This window comes from Anopheles nili, chromosome 3 (assembly GCF_943737925.1).
Source record: "Anopheles nili chromosome 3, idAnoNiliSN_F5_01, whole genome shotgun sequence".
NCBI lineage: Eukaryota > Metazoa > Arthropoda > Insecta > Diptera > Culicidae > Anopheles > Anopheles nili.
This window is the reverse complement of record NC_071292.1, coordinates 1,801,386-1,819,425: the sequence shown is the minus strand read 5'-3', so window position 1 is coordinate 1,819,425 and position 18,040 is coordinate 1,801,386. Positions and strand designations below refer to the sequence as shown.

General features: G+C 48.1%; 1 protein-coding gene across 1 annotated transcript; it reads right to left on the bottom strand.

Moving 5' to 3' along the window:
• Window positions 1-2,770: 2,770 nt before the first annotated feature.
• LOC128726198 (zinc finger and SCAN domain-containing protein 2-like) lies at window positions 2,771-15,282 on the bottom strand. The gene is made up of 5 exons (XM_053819992.1): window positions 15,091-15,282; window positions 7,201-7,483; window positions 5,746-6,239; window positions 5,177-5,342; window positions 2,771-3,054 (listed from the first exon to the last, which is right to left on the bottom strand). The coding sequence occupies exons 1-5, from the start codon at window positions 15,280-15,282 to the stop codon at window positions 2,771-2,773; spliced, it is 1,419 nt and encodes a 472-aa protein (XP_053675967.1).
• Between the last annotated feature and the right edge of the window lie 2,758 nt (window positions 15,283-18,040).

Below are 18,040 nucleotides of genomic sequence, written 5' to 3'. Positions count from 1 at the left end.
AACCGGGTCGAACGACCGTTGAAAGATGATCGCTGCTATCAATCACTTCACCGGGAAGCAACTCCATCAAGCAGCTCTCGTGGGAGCGAAACGCTCGGAATTGTCATATTCAAATGAGTACACGAGCACCCAACAAATGCGAACTAATGCGACACAATCGTGATGTTTCCCGAAAAAGCATCAACCCGTTGCGGTACGTTCGAACACCCTGTGAAGGACGATCGAAGGTCGGATTGAAAGGGTTTTTGAATCGAAAAATAACAATAACGAAAAGACGAACTAAAACAAGCCAAACCGATCGTTAACGAGTCATACAGCGCGATAAGCCGTTCTCGATTGATCGTCGATCGTTGATCGATATGTCAGAAATTCGATCAAACGAAAATATGTCAATTACGAGCCCCGGTACGGAGATGAATTGGTTTTTCGGTTGGTCCGTGCGGTGTGATGAAGTGGAAAGTAAACGCAAAGCTTGTTTCAATAAAAGGAAGAAACCAAATCTTTACCCGGCGTGTGGGTCCAGCATAATGGACAGTGGGGCTTTTTCAAAACAACGCAACGATAATGGTATCAATATCAGATCAGGTTTGTGTCGTGTGTCTTTAAAACGGTTTTCTATGTTGTGTTCCAACGTGACGGTCGAGCTTTACGGTGTTTGCTGGCAATATCGGCTAGAAGGCTTCTTCGTGGCTTGTTACTTCCGACCGCGCTGAGCATGTGAGGGATCATGTTTGACCACAAAAAATGTAAAACACATCCAAAATATCGCATGCTTAATACAGCCTCTACGCCAGACGAAAGGTGACAGTTTTCCTCAAAACACGCCAGCTACATGATGAAATTTGAGGCTGTTTTTTGTCGCTCGATCATGATACCAATCAAAAACAAATTATTGCATATTAGATAATTTGTTTCTTCTTCGCATCAGGAAGGTGTTTCCTTACAATCCCTGTGATTATAAATATGCCCTGAAAGCCAGTTTGCTAACTAGGCTAATGATGTCGTGCTGTATAAGTTTTCTAGCCACTTTTTGGGAACTCTCGTTTCGCTTGCAGTGATCAAAGCGAGCCCGAAATTTGGAAAGAAAATGATTCGAATCATTACCACATCGAAAGACCACCCAAGGCACGCTATTCCTGCTCTAATATGTGTTATAACACGTCTAATCACACAAATTAGACAAACACGTACAACTTGGCCTCCTCCCAGTACATCCGATCTCAAGTGCTAAATTAGCATAATCCTTCCATAAATATCCGTTCCAACCACTGGCTCGCTCGGAAACGAACCTAGCAGACAGCTTGCAATTAGAATTCGCCGAGACGCCCGCGACGCTAACTAGCGGAAAAAACAAACAAGTTGTAATTCAACGTACCACGCGGGAAACGCGCCACTCAGTTGACACGAAATAATTTGTCAACCCCCGCAGTTGACTCTTGAAATGTTGCCAGAGCACCTTGGCCAGCCTTTGGGTGGGTCGCGTGAGCTTCGGGAAGTTCTGTGTCCTCTTGTTATCGCTCTGTCCTGGCTAAGCAGAAGTAGAGTGAGGTAAATCCGTGACCACGGTTCGGAGAAGGTAATAAGCGGAGTCGTTCAGGCGCGTTGGGCATGATTTATGCACCTTCACCAAGCCACCTTCAGCAAACCCGCACTAGGCAACCTTCCTCGGTACTTCCTCCGCAACCTTCGCATACAGAGAAGAGAGCTGTTAGCCTGCATGTCCTACCTTTTTGCAAAGCTTGGGCTTTCATTTTCCTCGTCGCACAAAAAAACTGCCACTTACGCCGGGCAACACTTCTTCGATAGATTTATTGGCCCACGAGCAATAACTCATTTTCGCACTTGACCAATCCAAATCGTCCTATAGCTGCGAGCTCGGACAAAGTTAAGTACGAACCCGTTCCATCTTCTATACTTGATCGTGAGACAAGCAGTGGGCGTTTCTGCTCGACGCCAGAAAACTAGAGTTGTGCAAGCTATCATTCTGAGCAAAGTGCTCCACAAGATTCCAAGATGTAAGAGGCTGCAATTAGCCTTGCAGACTTGCCCAACTCGCTGCCACTGGTAACCATTATTGTTGTAACCCAAATAACGCTAAACGAAACAGTTTTTCTTTCGAAAGAAGTAACCTCAAAACCCTTCCCTATTTTTCTTTCAATTTCGGATCTAAAAGCAACATTCCAGTCGTTGTATTGTGTATGTTTTCAATTAAAAGTTATTTATATTTGCTCTGTACAAGCCCGCCCTCGTATGTACAACATCACCCTGGTTCCGTTCACGCTCCGGTGCGACGGTACCTATGTTATTTACAGAATCCTTTGTGCGGCACGTGCGGAAAACCGTCACATCCTCTCCGTCCGGCTGTTCCGTGTTCGCGCGTCGTTGGCCTCGTGATGATCGGTGCGAGGAATCAACGGGAGGTAGGAATGGTGCGAGTGGAGCAGCGCTTTTCTTTGGCCACCGGCGCGAACCGGAACTCGAGTTTGGCATCTTGGAGAACACGGCCGAAGCGGTGATCCTCACAGGATCAACTCGCTTTTCCCTCCCCAAGAAGGTGCGTAAGCATGAAAGCGTGTCTGAGTGTGCGTGAGAAATTGGGTGATTTCGATTGGCTCCGCGAAAATTCGTGCTCGTCGAGTAAGGATGTGCGTGGTTGTGATCGGAGCTTGGCTAGACGAGTTCCGGACCAAAAGTGATATCCTGCGCCAGCCTTGCGCCCAAGGACCTGCATTGGAATGGACCCAGACAGTCCTGCTAGTCTCGGCCATTATCAGCCAACTCCGGACAGCATCTGTTTGGTGTAGCTCGAGAACAGGAGGTGTTTGGAGAAATTGGCCAGCCGGTCGGTGTCGGCCTTCTCAAATGCGCTGGAACTACCCTGCAGGGACGATGGTGACGAATTCGACTCCTCACCCTCGCTGTGGCTGTGCGTGCTGCGGTTGGATTCGCCCTCGTGGCTAGAGGTGGTGTCCTCGTGCGTCTTCATGTGCGCCTTCAGGTTGCAGGCCAACGCGAACGACTTGTTGCAGATCTCACAAACGTGCGGCTTGTCACCTGCGTGATGGGGAAACGAGAAAAAACGGAGAAAACGGAATGCTTTATTAACGAACGTTGCTGGCATGCGATCTCGGTGAACCCGAGCAAAAAAGTGACCCTGCGCGGTAGGGCTATGGTGCAGACGACTCATTGGCCCAGATATTCGTGCGATTCACCCCCACGGGGGTGCTAAAGCCTCGATCGAGCCACAAAAAGCTCTTCAAATGCTCCCTGTAGAGCCCATCGGAACGATAAGCACAACAATAACGTCATCATAATGCGGCAGCAATCATAAATTAACCACCACCCGACGACATCCCTCGGCGCGGCACATTGCATTGACCGCATTCGTATTAATGAGAATGCTTCATTCGAGCCGGTTCGAGTGGTTCAAAGGATGCAGAAACGCGAAGCTCGTCGCAAAAGGCAGAATAGCGCCGCCATGTTTACAGGTGATAGAACATGCTCGTCGACAATCATCGCAATTCATCTTCTGATGTCCAAAGACGAATGCCACCATCCATTCCAATCCAGTCAGTTGAGGTGCTAGAAGACTCCGGTACTACAGACAACCACCGACAAGAACCGCATCAAACACGGAACGGCCTTGCAAAATGGCAACTGCAGACTCGGTGGAAAAAGTGCTGTACAGCGTGTCGAATGAGGCGAATTTTCTTTTGCTTTTCGTTACGACGTTGCTTTCCAGCTCCAAACCGGGTAGCTGTGGAACGAGTTTTCACTGTCAAAAGGTGTTCAATGCTCAAGAAGCACATTTGACAAGCCGTTTGGTGCTTGTTTGGAAATGTTTTGAAAACCGATCGAAAATCTAATTTACACCCCCTGACACAAGAGATTGCAGCGTGTACAGTGACCTGCACAGCGGGAGCGTCAGTTCGGCGCATCAATCACGCCTCACATGCATCAACACCCTACAACCTTCAATTACTCCGAGCTCTACACGAGTAGCCGGGAGGGCTGTCGGTGACCCTCACCCACGTTGACGCAATCACCCGCGGTGCGATCGATCGAGGCGCTACCGTGGATGATCTGTTTGATCGTCACCGGCACCTCATTCTGCCGCATCATCAATCGATCGGCTGCAGACGCCTCGACCGGTTTTCCTCACAACGCGGACGTTCTGCGTAGAACGTCTTCATCGAGGCTGGAAATTGCTCTCACTTGAATCATTCCCAATGCCACACAAGCTGCCTCCGGTCGGCGGAAAGCGAACGTTTTAATTAAGCGTGAATTTTCTTCCGGTGATGAATGAACGAAATATTACCACAAAAAAAACTAAACCTCTTTACCACACCACGTGCAAGATAATTTGAAGAGGAAAAAAAGCGTTAGGAAAACGAATCGTTCGAACAGGTGCCTTCAACCAATTTGAGGAAGCAGCCAAACGGCCAAAAGCGAGAGCTTTCCACATTTATTAATCGAGATGATTTTCAATCTTCCTTCAGCTGGCTCATCATTTAGCCACACGTCGTAGATTGAGATGTTTTTAGAGGTACCATTATGCAGCTCACCACGATCAATCCGATCTATCTACAACGGTGTATTTAAAGATTACATTTCACCCAGTCATGAGCGGCTGGGCTCATGAGCTTTCTCCTATCGCTTGATCCCTCTCTTTGTTCGTGAATCGATTTGGTCCTGTGGCGTTTGCGGTCTTTACGAGTGCGTTGCATGATAGCATGAGCCCATTTATCCTGTCCCTTCTTGGTTATTCTTCCTCCTTTTCGCGACTTTGACCAACTTTATCATGGCAACGACCTGGCAAGCAGTAAGACGTGCCACCCTTCGAAACGTACGCAAGAAACGAATCGAGAAAAAGCCCATCGATATTTGAAACGGCTTATCTCTTCCGATCACCACTAAACAGGCGACCTCAACCTGTTGCGTGTTCGAAGGATGCGTGATGGCCGCGGGTACAAACGAAAGGACGACCGCCAAATGGTGCTGTTTTGGACCAGCAGCAGTGAGATGCCCTACGGGATGCGCCAGGTTGCGACAAGACTCCCTAACGATCAGAAACAGGTGATCCTGATCCTAACTGCCGCCGCGTCATGCTGCCAGAAGCCAGCCGACGCAGGACACGCCAGACCCTGGGAATGGGATAATAAGACGAACGACTTACCTGTATGCAGGAAGAGATGGTTCTTCAGGTTCGTCTGCTTGGAGAACCCTCTCGAGCAGATGTGACACTTGAACGGCCAGGAACCGTTGTGTACGTACATGTGAGATTTGAGATCACCCGGTGTCGGGAAGGACTTCGAGCAAAGGCTGCATTTATGCGGTTTGTCCTAGAGATAAGCCCAGAAAAGGAAACGAAAGCAAAAGAAAAGAATGCGACACGATAAGTAACGAGCTGCAGCGGAGCAACATCAAACGGAATTAAGAAGCTAAATGTCATGCCCGCTCGGGACTACGAATGAAATAAATCACCACTATCTTGGCTCACCGCCCACGCTGTGGTTCCGAACGAAACGCTGAGATGAACCCACCGCGCAGTTCGAAGAACAGCTCAATTTAGAGCGCAACGGCCTAGACAGTGACAACATTAAACCTGACTTTGATTGATGGACTCGCGATCGAAAGACCCAGATTTGGAGCAACCGGTAGTAACCTGGGCCACTGCACTGGAACTCCAAATCCCGCCGTTCGATAACACAAACCCTCCATTCTGTGATCGATCGAATTCCTTACCTTAATGTGCGTCATGCGGTGGTAGTAGAGGTTGGAGCTGGCGGTGAACCGTTTGCCGCACACCTGACACTGGTGGGGTTTCTCGCCCGAGTGTATCCTGACGTGGGTATTGAGCGAGCTGGACGTGCTGAAACCCTTGCCGCATACACCACAAACGTGTGGTTTTTCACCGGTGTGTGTGCGCATGTGCCGCTTCAGCAGACTAGGACGATCAAACGCCTTCCCACACACCTCACAGGGCAACATGGCTCGTTCAGAACGCGCTGAAGGACGAGCCTTTGGTGAAGCACGTGATCCTCCTCCAGTGGAGATAGCGGCCAGCTCCAGATCCAGTGCTCCATCGCACCGATCTCCACCAGTGCTGGCTCCAGACGAGATCGAGATCGATGAGTCGTCGCCCGACACCGACTTATGTTCGTCCTCGGCACCCGACGAAGGTGAGATCGGCAGCATCACCCGCGAAAGGAGCGATGTTGAGAGGTCCAGAGGCGAATCTGTGGATGTTGAGAGAGATGCTCGGAATTAGGGCTTATGCTCGATAGGTGATCGCACTGGGCTGATCGCGACATGCGGATTTGTTCACGACACCCAGCCAAGGGACAAACGGGTCCTGGAAACGTGGGACTCCAAAACTGCTACACTTAACGCCTCGCTTATTAATCGGCGGTCATTAGCGCTAATCTAGCCCATTAATTTCACCCTGCTTCATTAATTGTGCAGTCGGGAGCTTTATCATTTCGCACACCAACACTCGCTGCAACCGGTAAGCTTCCCGACCTGGTGACAGGAAATTAATTCCCATCGTTCGAGCGAGGCGAAGTGTTATGGAAATCAGTTTCGGGTTTAATTACGCGCGAGTTCCGCGAGTCCCGATTCCTGGTCAACCAAGGAAAGGAGATCATTATAAATGCCTTTGAGCTGGCACCCGAGTGCAACCGGGACCCGACTTCACGCCGAAAGGTGCAACAAACGCAGCTGCAAAAGCATTCAGTCGACCCAATGGACAGCCAGGTTGCGAGGAATGTCTTCGGCCAAACGGCGGTTCAGTATCTCGAAGGGCGATCTACCGAATTATTTCAATTATTTTCTTGTTAAGAAACACAAAACTCATTTGTGTGTATTAATTTAAGTCCTCTCTTGGATGTGGATCCGGCAGCTCGAGCCACTCGCGACTCCTGAGCCGTGATCTCGATTCCACAAACAAGAGGCAGCTATTATTGATAAAATCACTATTTCATTTATTGCAAAAAATCGCTCCCTTGCGTGCTTCCACCATGTGTGTGCGTGTGGCTTTGCTTGAGCTGGGTGAAATGAATGCTATCGCAGATGGCGAACAGATGATCTCCGGTGAAGGCCATGCGCGAGGGCTTTTGTTTCGGTGCGACTGGAGCTGCCCTTTAAAGGCGTTGGGGACTCACAGACACCTGCGGGGGGAAGGGGCCGGATAGAACTCACCTTCCAGGATCGAGTCCATCGTTTGACGGTACAGCTGACTCCGCATCCGTATGAAGAAGAGTTCTTCGGGACCCTCGGGCAAGTAGTACACCACGAGCTCCTGATGTGACGGGATCGGCTTCACGATCTCGTAGATCGGTTCACCTTTCACCTTGGCGCACACCACGTTCACCTGTGGGCCGTACGTTTCCGACACTCGTAGGAACCGGATCCAGTTGCAATGTCGCACCGTTCGTCCGTTAACAGCCGTAATCTCATCGTACAAGCCGAACCGGTGTCGAATCTGGAAAGAGAGAAGAGCACAGTTGATATTAATTCACATGAAAGGAAGACAATCTGCGTCCTCGTCGAAGTAAGGAAAGTCTGGAATGTGTCAAACACCCATTTCCTGCGTTAAATCTTTTCCCCAGGGTCCAAGAATGCGGTGATTTACCCCTTGGCGTGACGACAACTCGTATGGCCATCAAACACCGCTTGATGCCTTAATTAATGGCCCTTTAACGCCCTTTTATGTAGCTCCCCCTCTACACTCGATATGCCTCGTTGCACAAAGTCGACCCACCATTCAGAGACCCCTCCGATAATGTTCCCCTCCTAGTGATTTATGAAAAATTGCTCAACCATGTAACCACCGACACTTACACCGACCATTCAGCACAGAGGGTGGCACGGTCGAACGAAACAGCATGGGACTCTGTCTCTTACGACAGTTTGCCGATTCTTCTCAACCCACCGGGTGACAAAGGAGTCGCTTAACGAATGTAAACATCCGGTGATGCTTGTTGAGAAGGAGAACCTTTCCCGGCCGAGCCGGTCGCCTTTAGGCGATACATATCTAAGTGGACGTGGCGCGAACGAAAAGAACCCGGTCCATTCATGATCCGATCGATACGGATCGAAATTACAAATGTTGGATAATATATTTCGATGGTCACCTCCGTTGTCCTGCGTCGTCGATCGATCGTTCCAAACGCCATTACTGCTGGTCGCAGATCCCAGAGATGTTTATGAATATATATGAGGAGATAAAATAAATTTCCGCTTCTCGCTACTTGATGTCGCGCTTGCACTGATGGCTGCGTATTGCTTCCAGCGCGAGTTTCCGTCCGTGATCTGTATCCAGCACAGGAAGGAAAAGATCCGAGGCGATACGAAATTGATGATCATAATTTGCAATTTCGTTGTAGCTGATCGCACTGTCGAACGGTATAATGGGACCCTCGAAAGGTGTCCGCCGGCTTGGAAAGACATTACTGATACGGCAGGAAACTCGATTCTACACGAAGAAAACCCATAAAAAATTGACCAGCATTTAGCAGTGGTCATTTTTCGGGAGTCCTGCGTCTCTTCGATGCCGCGAGACCTCGATCGGATGCCATAATCTTCCCAAAAATACGGTGAATGATTGCTGATCCCTTCGATCCTGGTGGAGGCTATGGTTTTGAGGCCCTTCGTGGCATCCATCCTTTGATCCCTCCGATGTTGTATCGATATGGAATACTTGCGTGAGAACACTCTTTCTTCGAAGAAGCCAGTGAGCATTCCGAGCAAAGCATGGAATCCATCCCGAGTTGTCGTATGTTTTTTCTATATATGTAGAAGCACATCTCGTGTGGTGGAATGCCTCGGTTATCCACCAGATTTTGAACAAAATAAAACCGACCCTATTTGAAGCAAATATTTCTGTCAATTCAGGAATCTACTCATATTTTGTTTCAGAAGCCAATGGTGTTCTGTCGTCGGCCAAACCGATTAAAAATAAACTATCTTTGCTGATCTTCCAAGAATGTTCTCTCAAAGGCATATTCCTTCATTTTCTTTCTGACACTGCAAATTACGCTGTTGATTTATCAAAGCTTGGTTTTAATGGTTTCTACTCCTACTTGTCTGCATTCTTGGCACATGTAGATTTATTCTAACCCTGGTATAGTGGACATGTTCTTACATGTCTTAGGGAGTAAATTGAATGTTTGACAGTTTATGCACAATTATCGGATATGATTTATGAATATGAGGTGTTATGTGATCCGCAACTGGAAAGCTGTCTTCCTCGCTCTATGGCATTGCAGGCACTCGCGCTTGTGGGAAGGGGCGGATTGTGGTGCTCGAAACTAGTTTTGCTTCCTGCGCTCAGAGGCCATTGGCTCCTTCGAACGATGGTTTATTGATTTATTCGTTTATTATCAGATTTTTTGGAGGCGGAATGGCAATCGAATGAACCAGCCCCCATTAATTTCCGAAACAAAATACGCGCATACTGCTCAACCATCGATCTCAGATCCTTCCGATTATCCAGAATAACCATAAAGATCAATAGCATCCTGGGCCCTCGATCATCATTAAAACAGAGTCTCTTCAACAGACCGAGACTGATACCGAGAAGATACTGTCTGTGGAAAGATTCAGCCCATGGGATTTGGGCACTAAAATAACGGGTTGCCATAAAAATGACTCCAATAAAGCACGGCATAGCTAGTCTCTAGCCCCGTCGAATAGCCCAAAAGATGGCATCTGTTTCCTCTGTCTTGAGCGTTGCTCACATCTCAGCAGGAGATGGATTTTAAGGCACATAAACTTCAATTTGTACCTCTCTCATAGGAGACGCTATGCCTAGAGTGGATTTCCATACATATTTGGAATGATTCTTTAGGAGCGTTGAGAGTAAGCGTACAAGATTTCCAGAGAACCCACGCTGTGATCGCAATCAGATTGTGGAAACTGGTTGAAATACGATACAAGACGCACTACTGTATCAGAGGCTCATCAATCGCAACGGCGTTCATCATTCGAATTGAGCTATTTGTCCTACACCAAGTGACCAGGGATTCTTTTCTCTGGTTTCATCCAACCGAGAATGTTCATGTTGAAGAATTACCTATCTCGTTCAAACGGTCAATAGAGCAAAGAACAGGCCTATGACTAAATGTGGAGCGGTTGTCGCTCGAGCTCACTACTTTCGAGTCTTCTAGTTATCTTCGATTCGAGCAAATGCTTAGAATGAACCCTATGGCACGCGTCTTTCCGTACAAAATTCCACAGACCAAAAGAAAGAGAGAGAAAGAGAACCTTCCATCACAGCTCGTGCTGAAGCTTTTGTTGAAGATGAGCACACACATGGGAATTACCGATTTCAGAACAAAAGAATCAAAACTCGACAACAAAAGCCCTGACTCATTTTCGGTAATGAACGCACCCGAGAACATTATCGGATATTCTTTCCAGTTAGCTCTTCCGGCCACGAACGAGTCTCGAAACGGACTGATTAGGCGGAATGAGCTTTCGGTTTTCACGAAACGCCCTACCACCGACCACCGGCCAAAGTCGTGATCAATTTATCTTCCAAATTAATATTTATTAGCTCTAAAACGATCACCGAAAGACCGACCTAGGCGATGGGGAAAAACAACAAGCACCGAACCCGACAAATGACACTAATTTAGAGCTTCCTCACATGCGACTCTGTGGAGCTCTGGCGGGCTTCTGTGACCCTCGTAAATCTTGTCGCAAAGATCGCCAATTCCAGGCTAGCACAGGCATAACAACGAACCCATAGGCTTCCTCACGAATGTGCAGCCAATAAGACTCGCTTGTTGAGAATAGATTCAGTTTCAATTAATTTTCTCCACACAACCAGATTCCGACGACACACAGGGATCAGCTTCCAGGTACGTGGAAAGGCTTTCAAAAGGCTCGCAGGTCGTGACGTACTCGGACATCGCCTCGCTCTGCCTGAACACCTTTATGCAAATGAATGGCCGGAATCTCTATCTCCGGATCACCCAAAGGAGAGCTCGCTGCAGAACAACTGAATTTGGATCCTAATGTCACGGCCCGCAGTGATCATTGGAGCGGCTCTGGGGCTAATCTGGTAGCAGTAAGCTCGACATAGTTGAGTTCCACTTCCAAGTGGGAACGGGAGGTGAATCAATTAAACCGTTGTAAGAGCGCTTCCGAACAGAAGCGTCGACGAATACTTCGACCACCACGCTGATGTCTTTATTAGCAATTGAGTTGTTCGAACGACCATCGATCGGGAATATCCACGATCCAAACACAATGCGATGACTGTAACAGCCAAGGCAAACGTAGGGAACCTTTCGACACCCAGGAGGAACACGACGGACCTCAAAACGTGTTCAAACGACATGGGTTCCAAGGAACCAAATGGAATAGCAGAGTCAGTTTGCGTGTTTCCTGCTGAGCCACGTATCTCCGCGCATTATGCATAATTAAGTAATTGTTTAATTACAAAACAAGGAACAAGGCTGCTTCGGGAGCATTGCGGTTTCACCCAAGATTAGAGATCATCCGAGTAGAGAAAGTCCCGCTGTTACGCGACAACTCAATTCGCATCCCCATTCCACATGGACACCCAAAAGATTCACGGGACTCATTTACATGCCGCAGGAACTAAGAACCGGCCCGGTGCCGAGTGGACGCTAAACTTGAATCTTTATTTGCACAATTATCATAAAGATCGCAAATGTATTTGTACGCGTGTGCGGGGCCGGCTCGCGGGCCTGTAATGGCTTGCCAATTCAATAACCATAACTGTCAGATGATCGACTGAATGAGAATGGAAGTACCAGATCAAAAGCTCCTCGGCGGGGAAGTCTTAGTCGTCTGTCTGGACTTTCTTTGGATGTGCAGCGGCATGCGTGCAGCTCTGCAACCGGATGAGCGCGATTATGATACGAAGCGAACACTTTGACGTGCAACTGGCAGCGACTTCTGTCGTTGCCCTTGATTTTCCACCATTTACCTTCGAGCATACGTTCTCTGCCCTGTGCGACAGCTGACAGACGCCTATGAACCTGCTGTCTCGAGGAGAACGTTCTCACGCTCATCGGTGTGCGACAACCGTGTGCGATGGAGCTGGTTTGGATTCTCAGGACGAAACGATCTTAAGCCCAGAATTTATGGGCCATGTTCCGTGCGACCTTCTCCAAGAAAAGGGTATCGATATAGCACCTGACCACGGTTCACGACATGAATCAGGTATCAATATCAGCGGCGATGGTGCAAGACTCGCAATCAAGGGCCGCAGGACTAATCCCACCAACCAGAGTCCAGCGAAAAGGATTCGGTTTCAGAAACCTAATCCGGAAAGTGAGGTTAAGACTTTCGCTCGGTCTCCGGTCGATCCACGTCGGACGATGTCCGTGCTCCGATGATCGATGGTACAGCATCATGGGCTGCTCGCAGTCATCTATCAACCTGCAAACAACCTGCGCAGTAGCTGAGACCCAAAGAAAGTTCGAGTAGCCTTGTCCCGATGAACCAATTAAAAATCAATCAACCCCGCTCCATTGGGCTTTGTTTCGGTCCGGCTCTGAGACTTTCTAAACACGTCCGCTACTTTGTAGCGTGTAGTTTTGATAATTACATTCACACATTTCGATCAGCTTCACTCATTTGACTTCTACTTTGGAGATCGAGGACTACCACACTACATGCAAGAACTTTGGACACTTCTCAAGGTGGGCAAGGTTTCTACATCCGCTCTGCTGCGGAAGAGGAAAGAGAAATTTATTATCACTGCCATGGACTCGGTGGGTTCTTTTATGGAAGTGACGTCCACGCGTCTCAAAATGCACTTTGCATGCTTGTTTGTCCATGCACTTAGATGAGGTAACGGCGGCCGTCTACAAGGCTACACACGTTGTTGCTGATACGTTGGCTGTCTCTCGAGAACAGATCACAGAACAGCGCAATGGGAAGTAGACATTTTTCCGCACCTTCAACCATGGCTGTCTCAAGAACGGAGTGTAGGCTTATCGACCAGTTGTCCAGGTGTCGAGTTGTCATTGATTAGGTTGTCATCGCGAAAGGCGACTCCGTCCACCCAACGGACATTCTGCGGACTGTGGGAATCGAGCGATCAAACGACGGATCGAATTGAAAGGTTCTTATGTTCGTTCTGGGCACCAAGTGGTACCTTAGAGGCGAAGTTTACGACAGCATGCATCGGCAAGCCATAAACGCAGCACTTATTTCGGATTCCCACTCCTTCAGATTGCTCGAAATCCATCACACGCCTCCTTTTCCAAGGGACACAAGGATCGATCACGTCGTGATGCAACCGATCGATGGTAAAGCGTTTCCAAAGCGCATCGAAAGGTCATCAATTAGCGATCGTTCGCAGGAAATAGGAGTACTATCAAAATCAATGTTGCACCTGCACCTGCCGAAGAGGAGACGTCTTAACGATCCTTTTATACGATCCTGCTGCATGTTGATCCTTCGGTCGCTTTGCCGATCGATCACCGGGATGAACCTTTTTTTGTTTCAAAGCATTTCAGTCCGTTTCCCGTGCGGAGTCATTATCGGCGCCATCTATCTCGGATCGGTTCGGTACCATTCTTGTGTTTTGCTTTTTGCCGCTTCGCACCGCTCGATTTATGGTACCTCGTGTTGCAAAGCCCATTCGCCGGGTTGCCTCGAACCCTTGGTTTCAAGTTCAAGTTGGTGAGACAATTTCCCGCACGTCCGCTAATGCCAGCCTATCGTTGGCTTAGGTCATTCACTTAAACGGTCAGACGCAATCCGACATAATTGTATTTAATTATGTGACTCGAGGAGATCGCGTTCGGTGGCTCATGGAGCTCGCGCCAACGATGATCGACGCATAAACGCATTATGCAAAGTCCTCATTACATCCCTTGTGAAGTCTCCTACTATCCTCTTTGATCGATCGACTAGTGAAAGTAATGCACCCGAAATAATAACCTCTACTCCCAACATGACGCACCTCTTTGAAGGTTCAACGGTCGCTTATCAGCGTGACTTGATTATGGAAATTGTGTGAGCCCTGAGATTTTTTTCTCGCAGAAAACTTGCTGCAGATTCACATGGGAGGTTATTGCTACCGACGCTGTGCGAAAACAGGGTCTGGGTTTTCCACCGAGTAGCACGAGCCCGTGAACTTGTCTCGCACCAAGGGAGGCAAAGCCCCGGTTTGTTGCGGGATAATTGATGCAGTCATTTCTATTTCAAGATTGTGGGGAATATTTCTCTATTATTCAATAACAGTAAAGGCGTGGCTTAATTATTTGGAAAATTAATCGAAAGCATTGAAGTAGAAAATACGACATCAACCAGGATTTTTTTTACTTTTACATCCTCCAATCAATAACAGTTGTAAATAAGAATGTTGGATCAATTGGCATTGAGAAAATAATGTAAAAACTAATCTTGTAATCTTGTAGCGTATGATTAACGTAAATTTGAAAATAACTTTATTCAAAGATTGCATTCGTTGCAAGCCCAGTTATACGCAATTTTCTTCAGCAAACGAAAGATTAACTTAGGTGTTGCTGATGTTAAATTACCTGTTGAAGCACCAGAACATTCTCCCTATCGTGGGAACATCGCGATAACATGCGGGTTGGTTTTGTTGAATATTCAAAGGGCTATTTCTCCCCCACCAATAAGACTTAGTGCTCGGACTCACCCTCTTCCGGTGAGAAAGAACCGTAAATTATGACTCCTCGGCCAAATTCTTAATGTCACTAACGGTCATGCAGAACACCCTACCCATAGCGCTTCCTTAAGAAAGTGATCGTTTTCTTCCCCCCAATGGTTGATTTCTTAAGACGCTCGTTTTCTCACGGTCATGGGAGGTTGGTTTTCTTTCACACCCGGCTGACTTTCCTTCGACTCACACGTTGCTCAACAAGTGTATCGATCGTTAAGCTCGATGGGTACAAAAATAAGGGTTGGCTCAAGATGGAACAAAGCTATACAACGGACACCTGAAACGTTTCAACGGACTTTAACTGAAATTTTGCTGGACAGCGCAAATGCTTCCAAGATGGTAGACACGTAGGGGAATTTAAAATTAATACTACCAACACAGCTACGTAAGACCGATGGGCTAGCGTTACTTACGTCGTCCTCCTCGATGGTGGAATAAACGTCCAATTTATCGATGCGCACCGTGCCTTGAAAGGGATAGCAGAGGGTGCCCTGGGGAATGGTTGTATTTGACCACACGGTAGCGGTTTGTTCACGGGAATTGCGTGCTCCCAAACCAGTCACGGCTAGCGCAAACTCCTGCGGAATCAACACGCACGTCTCCATGTCCTTTACGTTTGATTTTCTCACAATGTCCTTCACGGATGTCTACAAGCACTGTTTACCGATTGTTTGCTATCGATAATGAAGCAATAGTATTACTCCAAGAAATCACTGTTGCCGTCGAAATCACTTAGTCATCCTAGGTGTTGACAGAACACACACCTAACGGTCTTCAAACGAACCCTTCGAAGTCGATAATTACAAACAACCGAGCGGATGATCTTTGATCACTACCATAAACTTTTGCATCAAAACTACATGCTAACTACAGGTACGGATGCTGCTTCATTACACAGCAGCCCTAGCTTGCACACGCCGCGATTATCAGTTTGCACACGCCGTCGGCTCAATATGCACATGAAATCTGAGTCAATCACCATTATCAACCCGGCTTAAGCTCGGATTGCAGCCTCTAGCGCACTTCATCAGTCTTCGATAAGCTCGCTTTATCACCTGGCAACCACCCGTCTGGGACAACAATTTCGCTAAGTGCGTTTTTCTTCCTTTCGTCTTTCGCCAAACAAAAGACTTGCGATAAGCGACGAACCCTTCCAACTCACTCGCGGAGAGACGAAATACTCTCCGGACGGAAATGCAGCAGTCGAGCTCTCGACCCGCTACGACGACGTTTGCACAAATACTGGCCACCGGAGATCGCCGCGATCTGCCCGTGACCTTCCGTGCGCGGTGGCGTTCGATCGCCGCACACACCGGTTGTCCAAGCCATGCTACATCCTTTTCCAACCAACCATGAGCCCTCTCGTTCGCGCTTCGCTCAGATCACCCGCAGGCTCATAAAGCTCACCTTAACTGTAGCAAGCATTGCGCATGATGTTGCGCATACCAACGCACACAAACACCCGGGCACCCGGGCCGAAGCTTAGCGCTGAAACCTGCTGCGATCGTAACCTGCCGCAACCGCACCGATCCGCTCAGTAGCGCTTGATCGGGATCGAGTAAGGTGCCTGTCGGCAACTGCTTCATTCTACTCCTTTCTGCCGAGCGGCATCTCCCATGGGCGCTGCTCTCGCGCACTAGGGATATGCGTGCAGGCTCTGCTGAAGACAGCCCGAGAGCAACAGAGGAAAACCACAACAACGCTTCGCTTTCTTCGTTCACTTCTTGCTGGTTGCTTGGCCCGCGGTTTAGCCTTAGTCGTCTCCTCTTCTTTGCGCTGACTTTTCTGTCTCCTCCCTTGGCGGAAGGTGGAAGGAAAAAATAACGAAACACGCAACATAATAGAGCTTCGCCTCGAAGGGCCCACACCACGCACACATAGTTTCATCGTCTTCGGCAGCGATCGTTTCTTATGCTCAAAAAGCTCCCTCTGAAAGCTCTTCTTATGGCTGGCGCAACAACACAGAAAAGGCTCAGAGCAGCCTGTGTTCGGTCGTCGATCGAGCCGCGATCATGCTCTCGCGCGCGCTCCACAGACTTTTGTGATCGGGCCTATCCAGTGGGAGCGGTCATTCGAACGGCTGCTCTGATTGGTTAAATCACCGCGCTCGGAACTCGATTCCGGAATGGTGGGTTGGATCTGTTTCATTGATCCGATTCGCATAACGCTTCACGCTCGATCGATTGTGCACACGATCGTTAAACCCTGCTTGCATGAGAATGTGTACCACCTGAAAAACGGGAAAGATTGACGACTGTTTTTGCAATGAAAATATATGTGAAAAATTTTTTTTATTGATTAAGCTGTAATGTGAAATAACTCGAAGTTTAAAAAATACTATAACTAGGTCAACTAAGAGGTATCTTCATTTCGATTGAATTCAATTAAGTGATACCGACATCATTTCCATGTTCAGTTCATTATACTTCGATTCACAAAGCAACTTCTTTACTTATATATTTTATTTGGATCGCTTTTTGCAAGTAAATAATCACTTTGGATAAGCTAGTACCCTTGAACAGCCAAAGATTTAAAGTCTCAGTCCATCGACAGTGCCCAAGACTATATATTTCATTCCAAAGTTCGTATTCCATCGCATGTTAGTATTCAATATACCAACCTCCCCGGCGTTGCTGCATCGATATGAAATTTATAATACAACCGCCCTACATTACCATACTCAAACAATGTAAATCAAAGCCAGCTATTCTGCATACTTCTCAGGCAACCTCTCCGCACCAAGCGACCTATTCAACCAACTCACTTCACATCAAGTGCCGGCCGGCTTTGAAAACAATCCGCGGAAACATGTCAACTTTGTCCGCCCATTGAAACAATTGCGATCGGTTGACTTTTATCACTCAATTCCGACTCAATTGTGCGCCGGAGAGAGCTCCACCAAACTCTACCCTGATTGACTCGACAGACCAACCCAAGCATGGGGCCGTCAGCACGTCACCATCGGAAGGTGTCAGTGAATTGCTGTCAAAACTGCGAACGTTTTCATTCCTCACCCAAGCTGTCAGCTGCTCCTCACGTTTGCCCCCTCTTGACGAGCCACTTTCTGCAAACGCCGCCGCCTGATTTTCGCAAAAAGGTAGGAAAAACAATGATCCACCCGTCCATCTCACGAGCGAGAGACCCCGATGAGTCCTGCAGACGAATTGCATCCACATTGGCTTGGGATACGTTTTGGTTTGTTTTTGCTTTAAATCTACGCTCAAACTTCAGGCAGTCGATGCCTGCAAAGCTCGTCGAGCTGGCCAGCAGGAATACCCGAACCCCACATATCACTCCATATCACGCAGGCACGAGAGCTTGACGGAAAACATGGCAGCTCGACGTCTCACCGTTCTCCGTTGG

Coding starts and splice junctions, on each gene's coding strand:
- LOC128726198 (XM_053819992.1), bottom strand. CDS start 15,282: ATGGAGACGTGCGTGTTGATTCCGCAGGAGTTTGCGCTAGCCGTGACT. Junction 6,240..7,200: donor GATGGACTCGATCCTGGAAG/GTGAGTTCTATC, acceptor CAACATCCACAG/ATTCGCCTCTGGACCTCTCA. Junction 3,055..5,176: donor CCATCTCTTCCTGCATACAG/GTAAGTCGTTCG, acceptor CCCATCACGCAG/GTGACAAGCCGCACGTTTGT.